At 50.9% G+C, this 22,906-nt stretch overlaps 2 protein-coding genes across 8 annotated transcripts in view; one reads left to right on the forward strand and one right to left on the reverse strand.

The window, feature by feature from the left end:
- The window catches only part of PSAP (prosaposin), a 34,671-nt gene extending 16,021 nt beyond the window's left edge, over window positions 1-18,650 (forward strand). The window contains exons 2-14 of one of the 2 annotated variants that reach the window (XM_077946645.1): window positions 1,322-1,455; window positions 3,461-3,535; window positions 4,134-4,259; window positions 6,292-6,525; window positions 7,247-7,390; window positions 9,177-9,233; window positions 12,968-13,099; window positions 14,615-14,710; window positions 15,049-15,235; window positions 15,327-15,484; window positions 15,837-15,917; window positions 16,225-16,332; window positions 17,472-18,650. In XM_077946645.1, coding sequence (XP_077802771.1) covers window positions 1,322-1,455; window positions 3,461-3,535; window positions 4,134-4,259; window positions 6,292-6,525; window positions 7,247-7,390; window positions 9,177-9,233; window positions 12,968-13,099; window positions 14,615-14,710; window positions 15,049-15,235; window positions 15,327-15,484; window positions 15,837-15,917; window positions 16,225-16,332; window positions 17,472-17,507 — 1,568 coding nt within the window. In that variant the 3' untranslated portion in view covers window positions 17,508-18,650. The remainder of the gene's footprint in view (window positions 1-1,321; window positions 1,456-3,460; window positions 3,536-4,133; window positions 4,260-6,291; window positions 6,526-7,246; window positions 7,391-9,176; window positions 9,234-12,967; window positions 13,100-14,614; window positions 14,711-15,048; window positions 15,236-15,326; window positions 15,485-15,836; window positions 15,918-16,224; window positions 16,333-17,471) is intronic. The other variant, XM_015147428.3, reaches the window with a different exon arrangement.
- A 399-nt stretch (window positions 18,651-19,049) lies between these two features.
- CDH23 (cadherin related 23) overlaps window positions 19,050-22,906 on the reverse strand; it is a 422,351-nt gene continuing 418,494 nt past the window's right edge. For 3 of the 6 annotated variants that reach the window (XM_077946644.1, XM_077946642.1, XM_028826513.2), the window contains 4 exons: window positions 22,575-22,704; window positions 22,294-22,416; window positions 21,836-21,940; window positions 19,050-19,987 (listed from right to left, as the gene is read on the reverse strand). In XM_077946644.1, coding sequence (XP_077802770.1) covers window positions 19,661-19,987; window positions 21,836-21,940; window positions 22,294-22,416; window positions 22,575-22,704 — 685 coding nt within the window. In that variant the 3' untranslated portion in view covers window positions 19,050-19,660. The remainder of the gene's footprint in view (window positions 19,988-21,835; window positions 21,941-22,293; window positions 22,417-22,574; window positions 22,705-22,906) is intronic. The other 3 variants (XM_077946643.1, XM_077946641.1, XM_028826515.2) reach the window with 1 other exon arrangement.

A 22,906-nucleotide genomic window follows, 5' to 3' on the forward strand; every position in this document is an offset into this window, starting at 1 on the left:
TTCTAAGTATGTTTCTCAGGTGATTGTGGGTTGTTTTTTTTTTTTTTTCTCAGACTTGGGCCAAGTATCTATTGCAGCAAAAGTTGGTTCAACCCTACTGAGATGCCTGTTGGAGTTTGACCCTCACGCCACCATCCTCTATATGTAGTCTGATGTAATCTTGTTTCCTAGCTGAATAGTTGGCCTAGAAGTGAGATGTGAATCTGAGGATTTTTTTTCGCCATTTTTTGGTTCTAAAATCAAGGACTTGTTTTAAGAAACATAGGCACTTGCAAGGCAGTTGATAAAATATTTTTAGGGCTGGGTATGGTAGCTCACAACTGGAGTGCAGTGGTGAGATCTTGGCTCACTACAGCCTCTGCCTCCTGGGCTTAAGCTATCCTCCCACCTCAGCCTCTCGAGTAGTTGGGATCACGGGTGCGTGCCACCATGCCTGGCTAATTTTTTGTAGAGATGAGGTTTTGCCATGTTGCCCAGGCTGGTCTTCAACTCCTGGACTCAAGTGATCCCCCACCTTGGCCTCTCAAAGTGCTGGGATTATAGGCGTGAGCTGCTGCAGCTGGCAATTGTTTTATGTTATAAGGATATTTATTTTTATTTTATTTATTATTATTTTTTGGGATGGCGTCTTACTCTGTCACCTGGGCTGGAGTACAGTGGCGCAGTCTCGGCTCACTGCAAGCTGCGCCTCCTGGGTTCACGCCATTCTCCTGCCTCAGCCTCCTGAGTAGCTGGGACTACAGGTGCCCGCCACCACGCCGGCTAATTGTTTTTTTGTATTTTTAGTAGAGACGGGGTTTCACCGTGTTAGCCAGGATGGTCTCCATCTCCTGACGTCGCGATCCACCTTGGCCTCCCAAAGTGCTGGGACTATAGGCGTGAGCCACCGCGTCTAGCCTGTTTTTCTTTTTTTAAAAAACCCTTCATTCTACTGCTGTTATTCATTCTACAGAAGTCACAGATCTTCCCTGTATTTGAATTTGTCAGTCTTTTCTCCTATGGTTTCTTTTGCTACTTATGGAAACATTTTAAGGTTATGAGGATTTAAAGTCTGATACTCCCTGATACTGTTTAAAGGTAGTTGGAACCAATGAAAGTGAACCAGATAAATGAGTCCCTTCCGGCCCTGTGACTGACAAGGCAGCTTCTTGACTGGGACAGGGGTGCATCTGTGTGGCTGGTGTCCCATACAGCTGGGTGAGGGGCCGAGTAGGGGCGTCCAGCTCAAGGACAGGGCTCGCCGTCAGCCCTGGGGAAATAAGTCAGGTCGACCTGGTTTGCTGCAAAACAGGCCACCTCCTCACACTGGTTTTCATTTTAGCTCTAGCCAGCCCAGTCCTCAGAATGAAAGAATGCACCAGAGGCTCGGCAGTGTGGTGCCAGAATGTGAAGACGGCATCCGACTGCGGGGCAGTGAAGCACTGCCTGCAGACCGTTTGGAACAAGCCGACAGTGGTGAGTGCCGCTGCCCTCTAGTCCCAGCCCCAGCACTCCTCTGGGGTCCCCTTAGAGCAGCTATAACTCACCACCATATTGACAGAGCACTTTCTCTTGCCTGATTTTGTTTGCTTCTCACTGTGACCCTGTGTGGGAGGCAGGACCTATTGGTGAATGTACCTGTTTTACAACAAAGGCGATGGAGGCTCAGAGAGGTTAAGGTTTCCTTCCCCTGAGGCTGCCTGGTCTCTTGTGGCAGACAGGATGAGGTCTTCATGCCTGCGGCTCCAGGTGCCCCACACTGCCTCCTGGGCCTCTGTGCAGATCCCACTTCTCACCTTAGATAAGAGGCCAGTGGGTTGGCAGTGCCCATTCCCACCACTGGGCACATGGGCATGGCTCTATCCTTGGTCACTCATTCCACAAAGTACACGCTGAGCTTTTCAGGTACTTTCTACCTGTTTCGTATTTTGTTTTCTCCTCATTCCTCTCAAACAGGCAAACTGCTGATTGAGATCCTGGAGTGCAGTTGCAGTTTAAAATTGATTTCCAGCTGTAACCACACTGAGGAAGCTAGCACTGATTTTTCATCTAACCCATGCTAAATATAGCATATTAATGTGGGGCGTGGTCTAAGGCGACAAGCCACGGGTGCGTTCCTCACGGTCCCAAGCCCTCTCAGGAGATGCTCTGCTGACCGTGCCAGCTGAACACAGAGCTGCTGCCCTGGGCTCACTTGGGGCTGTGCCGGCCATCATATGGTATGGGCTATGTTTGACTGAGTGGACTTCGGGGAGCCACTAGTGCTCCTTCAGTGAGAGAAGAAAACTGAGCACCATTATTTTAGAAGCAGTTTGTGAATTATTCACTGGAAAACTGCCTTCTGTGGCCATACTTGCCCTTTTTTTTTGGAGACAGGGTCTGGCTCTGTCACCTAGGCCAGAGTGCAGTGGCACAATCATGGCTCACTGCAGCCTCAGCCTTCTAGGCTCAAGCGATCCTCCCACCTCAGCCTCCTGAGTACTGGAACCACAGATGTACACCAGCATGCCCGGCTAATTTTTGTATTTTTAGTAGAGACAGGGTTTTCACCACGTTGGTCAGGCTGGTCTCAAACTCCTGACCTCGTGATCTACCCGCCTTGGCCTCACAAAGTGTTGGGGTTACAGGCGTGAGCCACCGCACCCGGTCTGGCCCTCTCTTGTTATGGTTCCATGCATGGTACCCTTGACCCTCTGTTTCCACAGATGTTGAGGGCTGTCTGTGGAACTTGAGCATCCTGGGGTTTGGGTGTCCACAGGGGTCCTGGAATTGATAACTCCCTCAGATACCAAAGGATGACTGTATTAGCCTGACTAGGTTCAAATCGGTTTCTCTAAATGCAGCTAAGTTCATAGGTGTTCCTCAGTCTCACCCAGACATGGTTCTTCATGGGTGAAAAGTTGGTTGACATCAAGAAGGCAGCCTGGGCATTCTTCCCCAACGCTGCAGGAACCAACTAGAATTTCCATGGCCTCTAGTCCAGGTGGGGGCCTTAGTGCCAATCAGAAGATTGGCTTTGGCATGGTGGTACCTCATTAACATGCCTGGGAGGCAGAGGAAGCGCAGGTGAACGGTTCAGTGTGGGTGTGCCTTCAGAAGTGGGTGGGGCGTTCGTTTCTCTGTCCCACCCACCTCCCTGATGTACTGATGTAACTCTGTGATTTCACCTGAGCCTCAGTTTCCTCAGAAGTGTTGTGAGCATTGATGTGAAATTGACCTGTGCCACATGGGGTGCTGCGTGGGGATGAGCAAAGGTTCTGTGTCCTGTAAATCACAGTGTGTTCTAGTGAGTCACACCTCTTCCCTCCCTGCAGTGCCCCAGCACTGCTCATGCAGAGTGGAGAACCAGGATGTGACGGGAGCGTGGTCATGATCATATCCCTGGTTAGAGAGAATAGGGAAAAGGCCATGGGGAGTTCCAGTAGTGTGGGGTGTGAATTTGTGTCCTACAAATACAAATTTCTCGTATTCTTTCTCTTAGAAATCTCTTCCTTGTGACATATGCAAAGACGTTGTCACCGCAGCTGGTGATATGCTGAAGGACAATGCCACCGAGGTGAGCGGCTGTGAGTGGGGATGGTGCCTGAGCCACGGGCACGTGCACTGGTTCCTAAGAGAGCTGTGATTCCGAGTGTCTAAAGAGGAATGGTGTAGGCCTGAGGGGGGCAAATGTCTTCCACAAAGGACCAAGGAGAAAAGATTTTAGGCTATATGAGCCATATACTGTCCCTGTCACACAGTCTCTTTTTAAAAATGTAAAAAGAATGTAAAAACCATTCTGAGTTCTGGGTTGTACAAAAATAAGCTGAAGGGCCTCCTTTGCTGACCCCGGGACTAAATGCCCGAAGTTAATTGAGATGTTATGTTGCATGCCACTAATACCTAGGTCCAGTTTGGCCATCTCTGCTTAGAATTCCCTGTGCCTGCGAGACTGCAGGTCCGAGGATCTTCATTTTGAATGTTCATGTCTGCTTTTGCCTGATTGACCTGATAGAGCCATAGGTAATGGTAACATGGCCAAGTCCTTTTCCCTGAGGGCTGGCTGTTTTCCAGGCTTGGTTTTTCTGGGAGCTATTGAGGGCCTCTTGCCTTCAGCCCATTTATTTCCAGGGAGGAAAGCCTGTCCTGATTCTGACCCTGGTGTCCTCTCGTAGGAGGAGATCCTTGTTTACTTGGAGAAGACCTGTGACTGGCTTCCGAAACCGAACATGTCTGCTTCGTGCAAGGAGATAGTGGACTCCTACCTCCCTGTCATCCTGGACATCATTAAAGGAGAAATGGTAAGTGATGGGGAATAGGCTTTTCCTTGAAGGTGCTTCTGGGGCCCAGGAGAGGCAGTGGCCCCGAGTAGATTGGTTAAAATGGAAAGTCTGTTCATAGCTCTGGAATTCCTCAACAGCATTTTGCTACAATTTCACATCCCGAATAGCTCCTTTGGCACAGCAGGCCACTCTGTATGTAACTTGCCCTGGGGATAGCAAGGGCGCGGCTGCTGGGGACTGGTCGGACTGGTGAAGGAATGTAAACCGGCATAACCTTCAGAGATGTGAGTTGGATAGATGATGTCCAATCTTTGACCCCTTTGAGCAAGCACAAAACTTCACTTCTGTGAATTTATTTCTGTGAACTTATAATTAAGGAATAATTCAGGGAATGTACTTGGGTGTTCAGCTACAAAGATGCTCATCTTTCATTCATCAAGTATGTATCATACGCAGACCCTGTGTCACAGACTGGATCTTTAGCAAAGAACAAGGAACTGGCTTTGTGGAATTTGGAAAGGCCTTGACAAAGAAGAGGTGTTTAAGTAACTGAAGAGGGCCAGTGGGGCAGGACTGTCTCAAGACAGGACCAAAGTTGACCAGGGTTCTGGTGAGGAAGGCAGGGGTTGTGTCACGCACAGCCTTCTGGGCCATCTTCAAGGATTGCAAGTACAGCCTTGGAGTGTCATGATTGTAAGGGCATTTGTCAAAGGGTTTGATCTAGGTCTAGGTCCCATTGAGGGAAGCTGCAAGTGGGGAAGCCGACAGGACCCTCAGGAGGTCATGGCCTTGTGAGTGAGATGGGATGCGGACAGTGGAAACGGCAGATGCAGATTCTCTTTTGGAGGATTAAATGGACTGGACTTGCTCATGAGGGGGATGTATAGGAGAGGAAGAGCTATAAATGTCTCCCTGGTTTCTGAGAAGATGAAGGTGGAGTTACTTGCTAAAATGGAGCTAGTTGGACAGGATGGAATGAGGGGTAAGTTTGAGATGTCTGCAGGGTGGGCATGATTACAAAAGTTAAACAGTTGGGAGCCATCAGCATATGGAAGGTGTTGAAAGCCATTGTGTTAGCTCATTTTGCGGAGAAGTGGCTTAGAATTGCTGACTCTTCTCCTCCAACAAGAAGCTCCTATTCCTTTATTTATTTATTTATTTATTTATTTATTTATTTGAGACTGAGTCTCACTCTGTTGCCCAGGCTGGAGTGCAGTGGCGCGATCTCGGCTGACAGCACCTCTGCTTCTTGGGTTCAAGCGATTCTCCCGTCTCAGCCTCCCAAGTAGCTGGGATCAAGGCACCCACCATCATGCCCGGCTAATTTTTGTATTTTTGTAGAGACAGGGTTTCACCACGTTGGCCAGGCTGGTCTTGAACTCCTGACCTCAGTGATCCACCTGCCTCGGCCTCACAAAGTGCTGGGATTACAGGTGTGAGCCACTGCGCCTGGCCTCCTATTCCTTTAAAGAAGAGCTGAGGGGAGCAGAGGTAACATTTAGGAAGCCTATATTTAGTCTGTTTTCATGCTACTAATAAAGACATACCCGAGACTGGGTAATTTATAAAAAGAAAAAAAAGATTCAATGGACTCACAGTTCCACATGACTGGGGAGGCCCCACAATCATGGTGGAAGGTGAAGGAGGAGCAAAGTCACATCTTACATATCAGCAGGCAAGAGAGCGTGTACAGGGGAACTGCCCTTTATAAAACCATCAGATCATGAGACTTACTCTTACTAAACAGCATGGGAAAACCCGCCCCGTGATGCAGTTACCTCCCACTGGGTCCCTCCCATGATACGTGGGATTATGGGAGCTACCATTCCAGATGAGATTTGGGTGGGGACACAGCCAAACTGCATCATTGCCTAGTAGGAGAATTGAGGAAGCTTAGGGGCTGCTGTGTGGTTAGGCACTTGGATTGGGTAATTTTGACATTCTTGGGTTTTAATTTAGACAATAGGTTTGCGCTTCTTTTAAGGGATTTAAAGAGAGGGACTAATTCAGAGGCACCAGATGGCCTGTCTTATCTTCCCCCCGGGGAGAGGATTTTCAGCAGGACATCTTTCCTTGCCACCAGAGCCGTCCTGGGGAGGTGTGCTCTGCTCTCAACCTCTGCGAGTCTCTCCAGAAGCACCTGGCAGAGCTGAATCACCAGAAGCAGCTGGAGTCCAATAAGATCCCAGAGCTGGACATGACTGAGGTGGTGGCCCCCTTCATGGCCAACATCCCTCTCCTCCTCTACCCTCAGGACGGCCCCCGCAGCAAGCCCCAGCCAAAGGTAAGACAATGGGCTGGCCACTGAGGACCCCATTTTTGGTTGCACTGGAGATGAGAGACAAAAGGGGCAGAGAGTGCACGTGTGGCTCTTAAACAGGGGCTTATCTCTGTGCATAACTCTGTAGTTACATGAACCAGCCTTTAAATGGTTGTACCATGAAGTTTCTAAAGAATGGGATATTTAAAATATGCAAAGGTTAACCCCCTTTAAAAAATTTTTACTTCTTTTATTTTTGAGCAGGGTCTCGTTTTATCACCCAAGCTGGAGTGCAGTGCTGTGATCATGGTTCACTGCAGCCTCAACCTCTGAGGCTTAAGTGATCCTCCCACCTTAGCCTCCTAAGTAGCTGGGAGTACAGATGCACACCACCACATCTGGCTAAATTTTTGTATTTTTTATTTTGCCGTGTTGCTCAGGCTGGTCTCAAACTCCTGGGTTCAAGTGATCTGCCTGCCTCGGCCTCCCAAAGTGCTGGGATTACAGGTGTGAGCCACTGTGCCTGGCCATCCTTTTTATTTATACTAAACCCCCTTTTTATACCATACTGTTACTATAATGAACACTCAATCGATTTTAAGCCTATCAGTAATTTGAGAGCCTGTAAAGCACCTTAGGAACTGGCCAGTAAGTGCCCACTAATGCTGTAGCCCTGAGTATATAAGGACGTTTTCCTAGGAATTGGAATCCTCTTAAGTTGTCAACCTAACTGCCTCTTCCGTAGGATAATGGGGACGTTTGCCAGGACTGCATTCAGATGGTGACCGACATCCAGACTGCTGTACGGACTAACTCCACCTTTGTCCAGGCCTTGGTGGAACATGTCAAGGAGGAGTGTGACCGCCTGGGCCCTGGCATGGCCGACATGGTGAGCCTTGTGTCCTTGTGCATTGAGGATGGTCTGGGTCTGGGATTTGGGCTCTGGAGGCTGGAGTAGGGCGTTCAGACAACATGGTTTTCTTTTTAACCAGAAAGCAGCTTGAATAGGTAGTATAGACTTGAATCTGTTTTGGTTAATGGCATCTGGATATGTAATAAAACTGGGGACAAAAAGTAGGAGACCGTTTCTAGGAAGATTTTGTTTCCTGCCAGGCACCCTGTGTATTAGGAACACTGTGGAAACACTTTTTGCCCCCCCCCCCCCTTTTTTTTTTTTTTTTTGAGACTGAGTCTCACTCTGTTGCCCAGGCTGGAGTGCAGTGGTGTGATCTCAGCTCACTGCAGCCTTCACCTCCTGGTTTCAAGCGATTCTCCTGCCTTAACCTCTGGGATTACAGGCGCATGCAACCGCACCCAGCTAATTTTTGTATTTTTAGTAGAGATGGGGTTTCACCGTGTTGGCCAGGCTGGTCTAGAACTTCTGACCTCAAGTAATCCGCCCACTTGGCCTCCCAAAGTGCTGGGGTTACAGGCGTGAGCCTCCATGCCCGGCCTTTACCCTATTTTTGAAAGCTTGGCTAATGTATGTGACACTCAGAATTCTAACTGTGCTCCTGCAGCAAGCATGGTTGCTGACCATGGTTCACCTGGAAGCCTCCCTTAGTCCTGTGGGCTCAGAAACTCATTTTGTTGGCCCCTAACTTAGATGGTTTCATTCTGGGACCCTATTCCAAGATTATTAATCACACTCAGGTGGATGTATAAAACCAAAATGCCAGTTTTAATACCTGACAACTGAAGAAATCTGCTAGACTGGCAGCTGAGAAGCTTGTTGTAATCTCTCAGTCCTTTGGGATCTAGAGAGGCTTTTTGGGTGGAGTGGCTGGCTCTAGGAGATAAGGCCTTCTCCATTTTTTTTTTTTTTTTTCTTGAGACAGGGTTTAGCTCTGTCATCCAGGCTGGAGTGCAGTGGCACAATCATAGCTCACTGCAGCCTTTACCTCCTGGGCTCAAGCAATCCTCTCCTCAGCCTCCCAGGTAGCTGGGATTACAGGAGTGAGCCACCATGTCCAGCTGAGGGTTTCTCTCTGACTTTCCGTTAGGAATGTCAATCAGGTGAACACTTACTGACGTTGAAAGTCTTGGAATCCTGTAGCCTCATTTCAAATGTCTTTGCATAACACCGTTTAAACAGTTTCCCAATGGAACCCTCTCTGAGGGGCTAGATCATGTTACCTTTGGTCCTGTCTCTGTAGAAGCTCCCCAAATACAAGGAGCAAGTCTGTGGAGTCTACTGGAAGCATCTAGATTGTCTGAAAATAGGCAGTTAAAAATCATTGTAACTTGACTCTACTGGATTTAAGCTTTATAATGCCATCTGAGATTGTATAAATGGCTTTGAAAAGTAAGCTGCAGTTCCTAAACAGTATATCTCCTAGCTGCCTTCTCTCCAAATTGCCACTGAATAGTTGCTGTATGATCCTGGGGCAAGTGAGGTTGTAAGATAAAGGAGAGAGGAGGATGGAATCTTTAAGGTCCCTTACAAAACATTTTCAAAACATCTTTTGCACACATTTCCTATGAATGATAGAATAACCGAATGGTTATTTTCATCTTATGAAAACTGACCCAGAGCAGACATTTATAAAATTCTACTTTAGAAACTTGCTTGATAGTCACCAGTTGACACTGTTGGAAATGCTGGGGGGAAAGTTGGTTGGTTTTTGGTGCACTGTTGCAGTGATTTGTTAAGGAATCTGTTTCTCTCTCCCCAGTGCAAGAACTATATCAGCCAGTATTCTGAAATTGCTATCCAGATGATGATGCACATGGTAGGTGGCACGGAGGCCCCTTGTTAGCATTTTTCTTTGTTTTTCAGGTTTCGTTATTTCTAGCAATTTTGAAAATTACATGGTTTAGTTTCCCTTTTTTACCTTAGAGTACTGAATTGGGCTAAGTCGAACCCTCTGGCTAGGAGACTCTCCACTTGCAATCTCAGTACCTCCCCTGTCACGGGAGAGGCTGAAGCATCTTGATCCCCAGGACTGCCCTGGTGGCTTCCTGGCAGTTTGTTTGCCTCTGCCCATTCAGGCCGGCCATCAGGTTTCCAGGTCTGGCTTTAGCCCTGGGATCTATAGAAGTCAAGTGCTCTCTAACTAAGCCAGGTGTGAGAATGGCTGTGTTGCAGCCTGAGTCGGGGGAATACTACCTCCCAGAGTTGGTCCCATGCATGGCAGCAGTGTCTGCTGAAGCTGCTGCTTGAGCTGGTAACTCCTGAGCTGGCTTTGGAGGCATTCAGGTGGTAGCGGGTGTTCCTTCATTAGAACCAAGAATACCCATTCCGGAAATGAGCTCGCTAGTCCACGCAGAGCAGGGTGGCCTGCTCACGTTGGGAACAGGCACTGCCTCCTTAGATCTGATTGGCGGGGCTGAGGGGGGAGCACCTTTTCCCTGTCTGTCATACTGACTTTCTGACTACTTGAGATTGACATACCATCGTTTGAGTTTGTTCTCTGATCCAGGGGTCAGCAGACTGGCCCATCATGTTTTGTGCAGAAAGGGTATTTTTTTTGGAGGAACACAGTGATGCCTGTTTTGTGCTACAGCAGCACAGTTGGGTAGTTGCAGCTAGAGCTTATGGCCAAGTAGCCTGAAAGATTGACTCTCTGACCTGCTCTAACCACTCAAGCCAAAGAGGAGGAGAAGTTTATTTGGGATTATTACTCACACCCTACCATGTTCTAAAAACAGTTAAAGGCAGCTTACAAAGACATGCACCTGAAGTAGGTAAAGATAAGCATTAACGGGACTTAACCTCATGAAGTACTTCCTTATAGTTAACTTAAAATATTTTTCTCATTATAAAAGTTATACTGTGTAGAAATGTGGACAATACTTTTCTGTCCATTGAATACTTCTGGCCATTGAATATTCTTGTACAAATGATTAAGTGCTTGCATAATAATCACCTGTGTACATAGAGAATTTACATAACCGGTCCCTGGTGGCTGGATGTGTCTAGGTTTTCAGGTTTGCCTTTGGGAAGATAAATCTGCTTATAGCCAAACGCATACATATATGCATATCCCTGCCTTTCCCCTTATTATGGAGAACTAAAGCTGGAACTGCTGAATGGAAGCATGAGGCTTTGCATACGTTGTTAAATTGGCCTTCCAGCTGGCATTTGGCCACCTGCAGTAGATTGCCCTAGGATCCCTGACCCCTCAGGGTGTTTATAACACACCCCCCTTACTGGGGCAGCCCTGTGTCTTGTTCCGTGGTGCTGCTGGTCACTATCCTGTGGGAAAGCCTTGCAGGCCTGGGGCTGGCGTGGGCTTCTGAGGATGGAGACCCTTCATCAAGTGGCATTTTCTGGGGCTCTTGCTGCACAGTGTTTTGAGTGTGATTTAGTGTGTTAAGACCTGGAGATGGTGCACACATGAGCAGGACAGCCCCCAAATGGTCTATCCCTGCAGGGCCAGGAAAGCTTTCAGGGCCCCCTTGTCTACAAGATAGCAGGAACACGGTAGGTTGCTAAGATCTGACCGCAGGAGCATTTCCCCTGAACTTCTTGGGACATCCTTACACCTGGTTAACTGCTTGATTGTTGTTTTAATTTTTCTTAACTGTTGTGTCCTTTCCTTTCTCTTATTTTCACCTCCGATATCCTGTTTTTTTGTTCAACAGCAGGATCAGGTATGTGTCGGGGAATCTGCTTGTAGTAGTGGTCTGCTGCTTCCTCTAGTTACTTTGCTTTTTTTTGGTGGGGGGGGTATGGCGTGATTAGCTCTGACAGATACAAGGAATGGTTATGAGAGGCAGGGTGCCTGTCTGTTAATAGGCTGGGGAGGGCTTCTGCATTTCTCCCCTGTAATTCAGCCCTTGAGGTGTTGGGGAATCTCATCTCCCCTTCAGGGGGCCAGAAAAATGAAGCCAACAGAGCCTTGCGCTCTGGTCATGATCCATATACAGCATATGTACATGCAGGCCACCAGTGTGACGATGGGGAACCATGGGTGGCCCAGGAGGTGCCTCAGCCTCCTTCAGCATAGGCTGGTTAGGAAGTCCAGTGTAGGTCTGGCTTCCCCAGGGCACCTTGTGTCTGTCACAATGCAAGTAGGCATTGCATGTCTTTAGTGCTGTCTTTCATAACCACAGAAATGCTTCAGCTGCATGAGCAAACATTTGCAGACAGCCAGCAGACTGTTCCTGGCTGTTGGATCCAGAGAATTGGAAACAATCTCTTGATTGTGGCTTCTGCCCCTCTGGGTAACAGGGTCCTTTGGGATCTAGAGCCACATCAGATGGCATGCTACAGGAACCAAGTGCCCAGTCCATACTTGCTCTGAGTCAGTGTCCTTTGGGGCCATCCTGAACACTGCCACCTCTGAGCATTGGCATCCATCCACTGGGATTAGCATTGGAGCTTTTTTGAAGGTATTTTGAAGTCTAATGGGAGAGGACTTTGGTTGAAATGCTTGAATTTTTACCTAGGCCTCCTCAGAGAGTTGGAACAAAGCGGATCGAGGCCGAAGCAGCCCTATACCTCCTGAATATTGGCATCTACTTTTTTCTAAAAAGCTTGCTGTATCTTCTGCGTTCTTATTATTTATTTATTTTTCATTCTTAAGGTGTGCCAAAGACAGGGTATTTGGGATTTGCTTTCCAGACTCCCCCAGTCTTATTAATTCTCGAGCCTTCTTGATATTAAAACAAGATGAGCCATGGTCATGGTCTAGCTCTTTTCCCTTAACAGGTCCCGTTTTTAGCACCTTTGTTCCTGCTGCTTTAGGGTGTGGTGCTGGGAGGCAAATGCACTCAGGCTCAGAGCTAGTCGCTGGTTGCATTTATTTCCACAGTATACAGAGTGTATACACTTGTCTCGCTCTTGGCCGTCAGAGCGTCATGGTCAGGATTCTAGACTGTCTAGTGCTCTGTGTTTGGTGTCTAAATGGTGAAAGGGGATCAATCTGGAGACCTTGTGGCTTAAAATGATTCATCCATTTGGGGGATTGGGTTTTCATGTGCACTGTGTGCAGTTGTGAACATAGAATGTGGTTTTTAAAAAAGCCAGCATTTCCCCTTAATGCATCATTTTAAATGGTCCTGCCGCTGAAAGATCCGGTGTGGTTTTATTTCTAACACATTTGGCTTTCTGTTAGTTTACGAGCATGGTAGTTTCCCCTCTAGAAAAAAGCATAGCTTAGTTCCTACCTAGAGTGACCTGAAAAGACACATTCTAGAGCAGACCAGATGTCCTTGGAGATGTGGAAAGTGTTGGGGTGTCTCCCTTCCTCGTGGTGGCCCTGGATGGAGGCTGTGTTCGATGTCCCTTAGGAGCTTTGTGTGGTCTCCTCCCTGAAATGTAACTGGCACATATGCACTGCTTCAGACACAAGCCCTTTAACATGGAATCTGGAATCTGCCCCCTTGCGGGAGGGGGAGAGGGAGGCAGCCTCAACCTGGGCCCAGGATGCTGTCCAGCTCCCTGTCCCCCGGCTGGACTGGGACTAAGGGGCGGTGGGCGCAGGCTTGCCGCTGACTGGTCGTTCTGTGCTCTCTTCAGCAACCCAAGGAGATCTGTGCGCTGGTTGGGTTCTGTGATGAGGTGAAAGAGATGCCCATGCAGACTCTGGTCCCCGCCAAAGTGGCCTCCAAGAATGTCATCCCTGCCCTGGAACTGGTGGAGCCCATTAAGGTACCTGGTGTCACTGTGTGTACTGGCCAGGGCTGTGCAGTGCCACACCACTCCCTGCTGTGTCACATTGCATCCTACAAGTCACTTCTTTCGGTTCCCTGCCTGGCTCCTGAAGGTCTTTGAGTTTGTGATCACTGGTTTATGCTATCCCTTATACTAATGCAGCCCCCGCCTCTGCTTTTGAAAACATTTTATTGCCTTGGTAGTAAACCCTAATGGTCGTGGGATCATTAGCCTGAGTATTTTCAGCATGCCATTCAAAGGTGACTTCGCGGTGCCTGGCTCCAGCCTCACCTTCTCACATGCACTGTCTGGGTCCTTCCCCATCCTGTAGCCCTGACAGACTGGATGTTCCCAGAACACCCCTCAGAGTATGCGGAAGCCTCACTGGGCCTGCAGCCTCTATACTAAATCCGTGTGGGTGTCTGTTTTGTTTAACTAGAACACCTCACTTGGTGAAGGTCAGACGACTTCCTCCCATAATACATTTGTATTTGGCATTTATTATGGGCCAGGCAGCGTATTAGGGGCTGTGCTGAACAGATGATGTCATTGTGCCCGTGGGGCTTACATCCTAGTTCTTCAAGGCCCGGGCTGTGTGATGCCTTAACACATGGCACATGTACGTGCTTCTTGTTCTAGAACACCCCACGGCACTTGACTGCCAGCTGTTTGTCTCTCTCTGCCATCTTCTCTCTGCATGTGCAGAGTGTGTGGCCCAGGGGCCAGGCCGAAGTGTCAGCTGGAATCCAGGAAGCACTGCTTCCTGCTTCCTTCTCCATGGGCTGCTCCTCGGCTCCAGCCCGCTGACCAAGATGCAGCCAGAGAAACTGAAGAGTTATAGCTCGTGTTCCAACCACATGTGACTACTTAAATTTCAATGAAATACCATGGAGCAAAATGAGACACATTGCAGGTGCTCAGTGCACAGGTAGCTGGAGCCTGTAGTGGGCAGCAGGGATAGAGAACATTTCCACTGCCACAGAACATCTTCTGTGACAGTATTGCCTTTTTAAAGGTGGGTTCTAGAAGAGCATTCTCAAGTGCTAATGAGACATGGCAGACACACGAGTAGACCTGAAATGTGTTCACCATGCTGCCTTCTAGATAGTGGACCGATAGTGAGCCCCTCCCTTTGCTTTTGGTCCTTCATCCTCCCCAAAATGAACCCTGAGTGATGAAATGTTTGTAACTGAAACATCATCAGGACAGCTCTTTGGGGTGGACAAGGGACTTTCTAGCTTCTGAACCGTGAATTCCTGGGTTTTGTTTTGGTGGGGTTAGGGGGAGGTGGTGTTGGTAGAAGATTGGGGAAGGAGGCAGGTGGGTCTCCCACCATATAAAAATAGGGAATTAACTTGGATGTTAGAAGCCACACATCATTTGGAATTCAGTAGGCAGTGGCCCTTGATGTGCTAACCCACCCTGGTGTCTGCAGCCCCTTTCCTTTAGGGGAGCAAGACCAAGGGCTGTGAGTCCCAGCATTAAAGTACTCTCCTTCTGCTCTTCCCACAGAAGCACGAGGTCCCAGCAAAGTCTGATGTTTACTGTGAGGTGTGTGAATTCCTGGTGAAGGAGGTGACCAAGCTGATTGACAACAACAAGACTGAGGTATGCTGTCCTCCTGGCAGAGAGAGGCCCTCTTCTGCCCCCCTGAGCCTGAATGTCCCAGTGGGAAAGTCCCATAGGAGAGAGGGCTTGGCCCAGGCTTGGCATGTGTACAGCTATGTCCCCATCTCGTGGAAGGCAGTCCTCACCAGTGGGACCTCTAGGCTGGCAGGGTTCAGGGGAGGTAGACACCGTTGCCCTGCTTTGTGGTTCGGTAGTTTTCTGGGGGTGGAAACGGCACCCACCATTGACTCGTTTCCTGGTCATGTTAGTATTTTCAGAATCTCCCCAACCCTTGCCCAGCCTCCCGTCTTCTCACACGATCCTCTCCTGTGTTTCAGAAAGAAATACTCGACACTTTTGACAAAATGTGCTCGAAGCTGCCGAAGTCCCTGTCGGAAGAGTGCCAGGAGGTGGTGGACACGTACGGCAGCTCAATCCTGTCCATCCTGCTGCAGGAGGTCAGCCCTGAGCTGGTGTGCAGCATGCTGCGCCTCTGCTCTGGCACGCGGCTGCCTGCGCTGACCGGTGAGCACTGGGTGTGGGGCGGGAGAGGATGGTGCCCCTCTTGGGTCTGGGAGGGCCCTGCCAGCATTGAGCCCGCTGCCCTCTTGTGTAGTTCATGTGACTCAGCCGAAGGACGGTGGCTTCTGCGAAGTGTGCAAGAAGCTGGTGGGTTATTTGGATCGTAACCTGGAGAAAAACAGCACCAAGCAGGAGATCCTGGCTGCTCTTGAGAAAGGCTGCAGCTTCCTGCCCGACCCTTACCAGAAGCAGGTATGCCTCGGGCTGGGCTGCGGTAGGCCGGCATGACAGAACCTGATGAAGTATGCCAAGGCTGGGGTACATTTTGATGGAAAACCAGCTGTTTCTGCCTCCGGGCATGGAGTCCAATGAAGTTTTACTTGGAGGTGATTTGTTGGCTTAAGATGAGCCACCGGGGGAAGCAACCTGAAGTAGAGAGGCCAAATGTAGATAGGGTGTCTGGGAAGGGAGGCCTCAGGACCCAGTGGGCTGGGAATGCCAGGGGCTCTCAGGGAAGAGTGTATCCAGGGCTGCCTGGCCTTTTGTGCCCCACTGTGCTCGGACACCCCCAGAGCTGGACCTGTGTCCCCGCTTTCCTTTACAGTGTGATCAGTTTGTGGCAGAGTACGAGCCCGTGCTGATCGAGATCCTGGTGGAGGTGATGGATCCTTCGTTCGTGTGCTTGGTGAGCCTCACTGGGTGGTGTGGGTCCTCTCGGGCAGCTGTAACCTGGGGGGCTGCAGAGACCCGGGAGGGTTGCTCCGAGACTTGGCCGTGGGGTGGAGTCTCTGGGTTCCGCTGTGGGAGAGCCAAGAAGGTAGGGAGCCAGTCCCCCAAGCCCCATCGCTTTCCTCAGCAACCCTGATGTTCTGAAAGAGCGTGGTGGAGCTCTAATTCTAGCTCATTCTGGAAACTGTTTTCTTAGTTTTGAAAGGGATACATTGGGCAGCTCTCATTCTCCCCCTTTCTTTTTTCCTTTTCTCACCATATAGAAAATTGGAGCCTGCCCGTCAGCCCATAAGCCCTTGCTGGGAACTGAGAAGTGTGTATGGGGCCCAAGCTACTGGTGCCAGAACACAGAGACGGCAGCCCAGTGCAATGTGAGTAGCCCAGCAGCCAGCGCCACCAGCCTGTCTTGCCCTGGGGTAGCCTGCGGGAGAATCCTGCTTTAACAGGAACCCAGTGATCAACTCTCCACCCTGCTTTTGTGTTGTCAGAAAACGGAGGCTCAGAGAGGTGGTTAGGCTTACTCATGGTCCCCCAGAAAAGACAGGGTGAACTCTACTCTTGTAGTGAAGGGTGGGGTGGATTTTTTTTTGGGGGGAGGGGGTGGAATTTTTTGCTTCTGCTTTGTTGCTCTTGTCTTAATTTCCCTTGTGACAGTGTCAGACTTGTACAAGGTCACTCCAGGGATTGCACAAAGTCTGTGGGATTCATTGCCCAGACCTTTGCCCAGGTCCTGTTCCCCAGAACATGTTTGCCCTTGCTGAAGCCAGGCCTGAGTCTCTTCACTAAAAGCCCTGAGAGCTGGCCCCTACCCAGCAGCCCTAGGGCACCGTGGCCCTGGCCTGGCCTGGCAGCCACCAGTTGGATGACTTATGCTGCTTCCCTGGGTGGGGATGTTTGGTCCGGCCTGTTACTTAATGTTGCTTTGCGCAACTTTTCCTTCCTCACCGGACTTCCTTGTGACCATGTCAGTGGCGGTTGTGTCATCTTGGACCACTGCAGGGAGGGGCAGGGGGCCCCCATTCTGGCCATGTCCAGCTCTTTCCTCCAGCTAGGCTCCAGCCCATCTCCACCACCAGCCCCACCCCACGGCTGGTTCTGCTGCTGTCCTGGGGAAATGTGGGCCCGCTTCTCAAGGCCCGAGCTGGTGTGTAGCCTAACTGAGGCGAGGAGGTTCTGCCTGGGAATTAGCGTGCAGGCTGCTAGCAGGACGCTGGGTGCCGGGTGTAGGCAGACGAAGGGCCCTGAGCCCTGCCTGCATGGGTACTCATCTGCAGACTACTGCAGGCGTCTGCTGCTCTGGACTCGTGTCTTAGAAGTTCCCAAAACTCTGATGGCCATGTGTTCCCTGTTTTTAAGTGAGATCCTGTCCTGGGTCTTCAGCATCTGGTGCCGTCTAACTGACCTAGGACAAGAGAACAGGTCCCATTTGGGGGTGATATCTGATACACCGATGGGCCGGGAATGGAGTTTGTCATCGGAAGACTAAACTCAGCTTCCTCTCTCCTACCAGGCTGTCGAGCATTGCAAACGCCACGTGTGGAACTAGGAGGAGGAATATTCCAGCTTGGAGAAACCGCAGCATTAGTTTTTTTCTACTTGTGTGTCTGGGAGAATGAACGCACAGATCTATTTGACTTTGTTATAAAAATAGGGCTCCCTCACCTCCCCCATTTCTGTGTCCTTTGTTGTAGCATTGCTGTCTGCAAGGGAGCCCCTAGCCCCTGGCAGACATAGCTGCTTCAGTGGCCCTTTTCTCTCTGCTAGATGGATGTTGATGCACTGGAGGTCTTTTAGCCCGCCCTCGCATGGCACCTGCTGGAGGAGGAGAGAGCTCTGCTGGCATGAGCCACAGCTTCTTGACTGGAGGCCATCAACCCTCTTGGCTGGGGCCTTGTTCTGAGCCCTGACATGTGCTTGGGCACTGGTGGGCCTGGGCTTCTGAGGTGGCCTCCTGCCCTGGTCAGGGACCCTCTCCCCTTTCCTGGGCCTCTCAGCTGTACAAAGCAGCAAAACAAAGGCAGTTTTATATGAAAGATTAGAAGCCCGGAATAATCAGGCTTTTTAAATGATTTAATTCCCGCTGTAATAGCACAGGGATTTTGGAAGCAGCTGCTGGTGGCTTGGGACCCCACTGGGGCCACGGTTTCTCTGTCCCTGGTTCAACTGTGATTTGGCTTTCCCGTGTCTTTCCTGGTGATGCCTTGTTTGGGGTTCTGTGGGTTTGGGTGGGAAGGGGGCCATCTGCCTGAATGTAACCTGCTAGCTCTCCAAAGGCCCCGCGGGCCTGGCTTGTGTGAGCGTGTGGACAGTGGTGGCCGCGCTGTGCCTGCTCGTGTTGCCTACGTGTCCCTGGCTGCTGAGGTGCTGCTGCAGCCTGCACCCCTCCCCCGTCTCATAGAGGCTCCTTTTGACCTTTCTTTTCAAATAAATGTGGATGGCGAGTTCCTAGGCCTGTGGCTCCTGTTAGAGGGCGGCATGCTGAGGGGTCTGCTGGGTGTGGGTTGGACGCTGGGGTGTGGGTTGGATGCTGTCTGCAGCCCACTTGGGCACCCATGCTTCTGTCTACTTCTGGTTGCCAGGAGACAGCAAGCAAAGCCAGCAGGATACGCAGTTGCTATTAAATGGACTTTGTGAGTTTTGTTTTGCACTAAAGTTTCTGTGATTTAACAATAAAATTCTGTTAGCCAAATCTGGGCCTGAGTTTCTGTGACTCTTCAGCTGGAAGAGTGTGTTCCTCTCTCATGAGCTCTGAGCCCATGACACCTTTGGGGCCCAGCACTCCCATGACCCCTCTTGGCCAGAGAATGAAAGCAAAGTGGATAAAGGAAAAATCCCACCTGGTCCTCCCCAAGACTCAGGGCGAGCAGTAGGTTGGGCGCACCTGAAGGACGGCTCTGCCCTTCATCCGCCCCTGTCCCTGCTCCCTAGAGGCCAGAGTCAGAGCACGTTGCCAGTTCCTTGAGAGTTGCCTTGCTTTTTAAACAAACCATTCCAGAAACTTGTAGTGAGTGCCAGTTAAACAAAACCAAGGGGAAACTATTGAGGGAATAACTTAATTTAAAAAAGGAATACACACGAACACTCCACATTCAAAACCCAAGGGAACATCAGTCACTTCTCTTTATAAGCTGGGCACATTTGGGAAGCCAGTGAAATGGAGAGAATGCTTGTTCATTGACATTGACCTTGTCCATGTGGGGATGCCACCTCCACCTGGACATCCAGCAGGAATGTGGCGGAAATGTAGCGGGACTTGGACTGGAGTCGGGTGTCCGGCCAGCAGGGGATGCCCACGCCGGGCCTCCCTTGCGCCTGCTCAGCCGGAGGGGATAGTGCTTGCAGGGTGGAGCCCGGAGGGAGGAGGGCCTGTTCGGCCTCTTTCAGCTCAGCTTGAGCCGAGCTGGTCCCCAGACTTCTGGGCCCCAGTGACCCTCCTTACCTTGTCCTTAGACGCTTAGCATTTTTGTTTGGTTTTCTTATAAAAATAACAGATTTTATGAAGGTAGAGGTCAGATGCTGAATGAGCATCTGGCAAAAGTGGGATCTGAGCAGCTGATGCAGGCTGCCAGGGCCAAGCCAAGGTTGTCCCCCAGGCCCGGCCTTGGGAGGAGCTCCCCGACCGGCCCTGTCCCTGCCGTTGCTCCCTGGGAGGGGGCAGTGGAGAGGTGCTGCTTACACCCACGAGGCTTCCCTGTCTAGTCACAGCTCTGTGATCTCCAGGGGGCTCTCCATGATCACATCGCGAAGTTTGTGCAGGGGTGTGGATTTGGCGGATTCTGTGCGGGCGTTGCGCTCGAAGGCAGTGGCCTCAGCAGCGGTCAGCGTCTCCAGCGAGCGGCCCAGGCCCTTCTGGTCATCCTCGGGCAGGCTGTTGAGGTCGGTGGCCAGCAGCGTGCCCGTGCTGCCGTGCACCACGTGGATCCCATCGGGCCCCTTGAGCTCCACTGGTGGCTTGTGGCGGAAGCGCAGGCTACCCTGCCCTGGGCTGTGATCCCGTGGCTCCTCGTCCAGCTCAGTCTGGATCAGCTGCAAGAGGCCGGGACCCCCATATGCTCAGGGCCATGCCAAAAGGGTGAGCAGGTGGATGGCCCCAGAGACCTACTGACTATGTGGCTGAACCCTGGGCTCCTACCTCAGCAGGCCTGTCAGACTCTGTTTCTCAAACTGCGTGCGAAGGGGAACAATGAATGCTTAAGGTGCTGCAGAGTGGTTCTCAGGAGGATCGGCTTCTTGTGAAAATTGTGTGTGTGTGTGTGTGTGTGTGTGGAGATGGAGTCTCGCTCTGCCACCTAGGCTGGAGTGCAGTGGTGTGATTTCGGCTCACTCTAACCTCCACCTGCTGACTTCAAGTAATTCTCCTGCCTCGGCCTCCCGAGTAGGTGGGATTACAGGCACGCCATGTTGGCCAGGCTGGTCTGGAACTCCTGATCTCAGATGATCCACTTGCCTCGGCCTCCCAAAGTGCTGGGATTACAGGTGTGAGCCACCGCACCTGGTCTTTATTTATTTAGAGACAGTGTTTCTCTCTGTTGCCCATGCTAATGCAGCAACATAAAGCTCACTGCAGCCTCGAACTCATGGGCTCAAGTGATCCTCCCATTTCAGTTTCTTGAGTAGCTGGACTACGGGCGTGTGCCACCACACCTGGATGAGAATCTTTAATTTTTTTTTTTTTTTTTTTTGAGACAGAGTCTTGCTCTGTCACCAAGGCTGGAGTGCAGTGGTGCAATCTCGGCTCACTGCAACCTCCGCCTCCTGGGTTCACGCGATTCTCCTGCCTCAGCCTCCCGAGTAGCTGGGACTATAGGCGCTCGCCACTACGCCCAGCTAATTTTTTGTATTCTTTAGCAGAGATGAGGTTTCACTGTGTTAGCCAGAATGGTCTCGATCTCCTGACCTCGTAATCTGCCCGCCTTGGCCTCCTAAGGTGCTGGGATTACAGTCGTGAGCCACCGTGCCCGGCCGAGAATCTTTAATTTTATATATTAACTTTGGTGCTCTATAAAAATCCTGGGATGCAACTGTGGTGTCTGGGTTTGTTGCCAAATTGGCCTCAAGCAGATCACCTCTAATTGTGTCCAGGCAGAAAATGTCAACAGGACAAGCTGCAGAGGATAAATAGGTGGGGTAGAGACTTGAAACTGTCACTGTTGTCCTGCATGAGGCTATTCGACTAGCTTATTCTTGTTGAGAATGTGGGCCCAGCTGGAAATTCATTTTTAGGTAAAGCCTGACTTTTGTAAGTGTTGACATAATCACTACAGGCAAACATATGTAGGCCTATTTGACCCCGATGGCCAGTTTCTTTTCTTTCCTTTTTTTTTGAGACAGAGTCTCACTCTGTCACCCAGTGGAGTGCAGTGGCATGGTCTTGGTTCACTGCAACCTCGGCATCCTGGGTTCCAGCAATTCTCCTGCCTCCACCTCCTGAGTAGCTGGGATTACAGGCGTCCACCACCACGCCTGGCTAATTTTTGTATTTTTAGTAGAGATGGGGTTTCGCCATGTTGGCCACGCTGGTCTCGAACTCCTGACCTCATGATCCGCCCACCTCGGCCTCCCAAAGTGCTGGGATTATAGGCATGAGCCATCGCGCCTGGCGGAGTTTCTTAAAGTGACATCACCCCCAAAGGTATGTTCTTGAGGTCTTTCTCTAATCTGAGAAAGACTGCCTTAGAGCCTACCCCATTCCTGTGAAAGCCCCCAAGAGCCCAGAAAGCAGAGCCTGCTGTCTGACTTCCTGGCCCCCACTCTTTCCTGTCTTTGGTCCGGGCTGCAGAGCTCCAGGGACATAGAGAAGGACAGCAGGACAGCAAGAGAGAGCATCCCCAGGCTGGGGCACAGCACACAGCTCCCGGCCACCCAGCTGGCTACCTCAGAGATGGAGGAGTGGCAGGAGGAGGCTTTTTGCACCATCCGCTGTGCAAAGAGCTTTTTGAGCCGCAGGTAATCCTCCAGGACCACCTTCAGCAGCGAGCCCTGGGGGAGGGAAAGGGTTAACCCCCACCAAGGCCCTTCCCTGCCTGCCCCGCCCCTCGCCCACTCCCTCTGGGAGTCAAGGGTACACAGAAATCTGATCCTGGTGATCCTAGGGCAGAGGATGAGCAGCAGAGCCTGGAAACGGTGGCCAGCCCAGACACACATGGACTCATTCCCGAGCTCTGCCCTTAAGGCCACTGCAGGCTGGAGCAGCCCCCCATCAGCCCTGGTGTTCTTGCCCCAGTGGAGGGTGGGTCTAGCTGAGCCTGGAGGTCTCCACCGCCCTGTGTTCTCTGGAGTGGGGTCCAACCTCAGCCAGGGAACTGGGTATGGAGCCTGTGGGGAGGGCTCACCTTGATAGGCCCCTCACGAATGATCTGGCCCAGCTTGGCAATGTTGTCATACTCCTGGATGGCAGCCCGCAGGTATCGGTCATCATCAGGCTTGACGGCTGCTGGCTCACGCCCAAAAGTTCCCTGGGGAGAGAGGACGTTAGCTGGAGCAGAGGCAGACCCCACACACATGCACAAGGGAGGGGGCTACCGCTTAAAGAACCCAGCTCCTTGGCCAGAGATCACAAAGACCCAGCCCCTCCACTCCTGCCCCTTGTGATGCCTGACCGCCTCTGGCTCACGTGGGTGCGCGTGGGGCTGTTCCATAGGTCAGCGATCTCACTCAGGTTCTCCGGTAGGTCATCCTCATGCTCTGCCTGGGTGGCCAGTTCTAGGTTCCGACAGAAGGGATCCAGCCACACAGGGTTGGCTCTGCAGTTGGGGAGGGAAAAGAGTGGGGAGGGAGGGAAGACTCGAGTAGACAGGTGCCCTTCCAGCCTCGCCCCACATCCTGCCCATTTCCCTGGCCATGTAGTGCCTTTCACTGACTTGGGGGTGTGAGGCCCTGGCACCTGTGGTGCATGCTCCCACCCTGGGATCCTGCTAGAACCAGGACTGCATGTCAGTCTGGATT

This window comes from Macaca mulatta, chromosome 9 (assembly GCF_049350105.2).
Source record: "Macaca mulatta isolate MMU2019108-1 chromosome 9, T2T-MMU8v2.0, whole genome shotgun sequence".
Lineage (NCBI taxonomy): Eukaryota > Metazoa > Chordata > Mammalia > Primates > Cercopithecidae > Macaca > Macaca mulatta.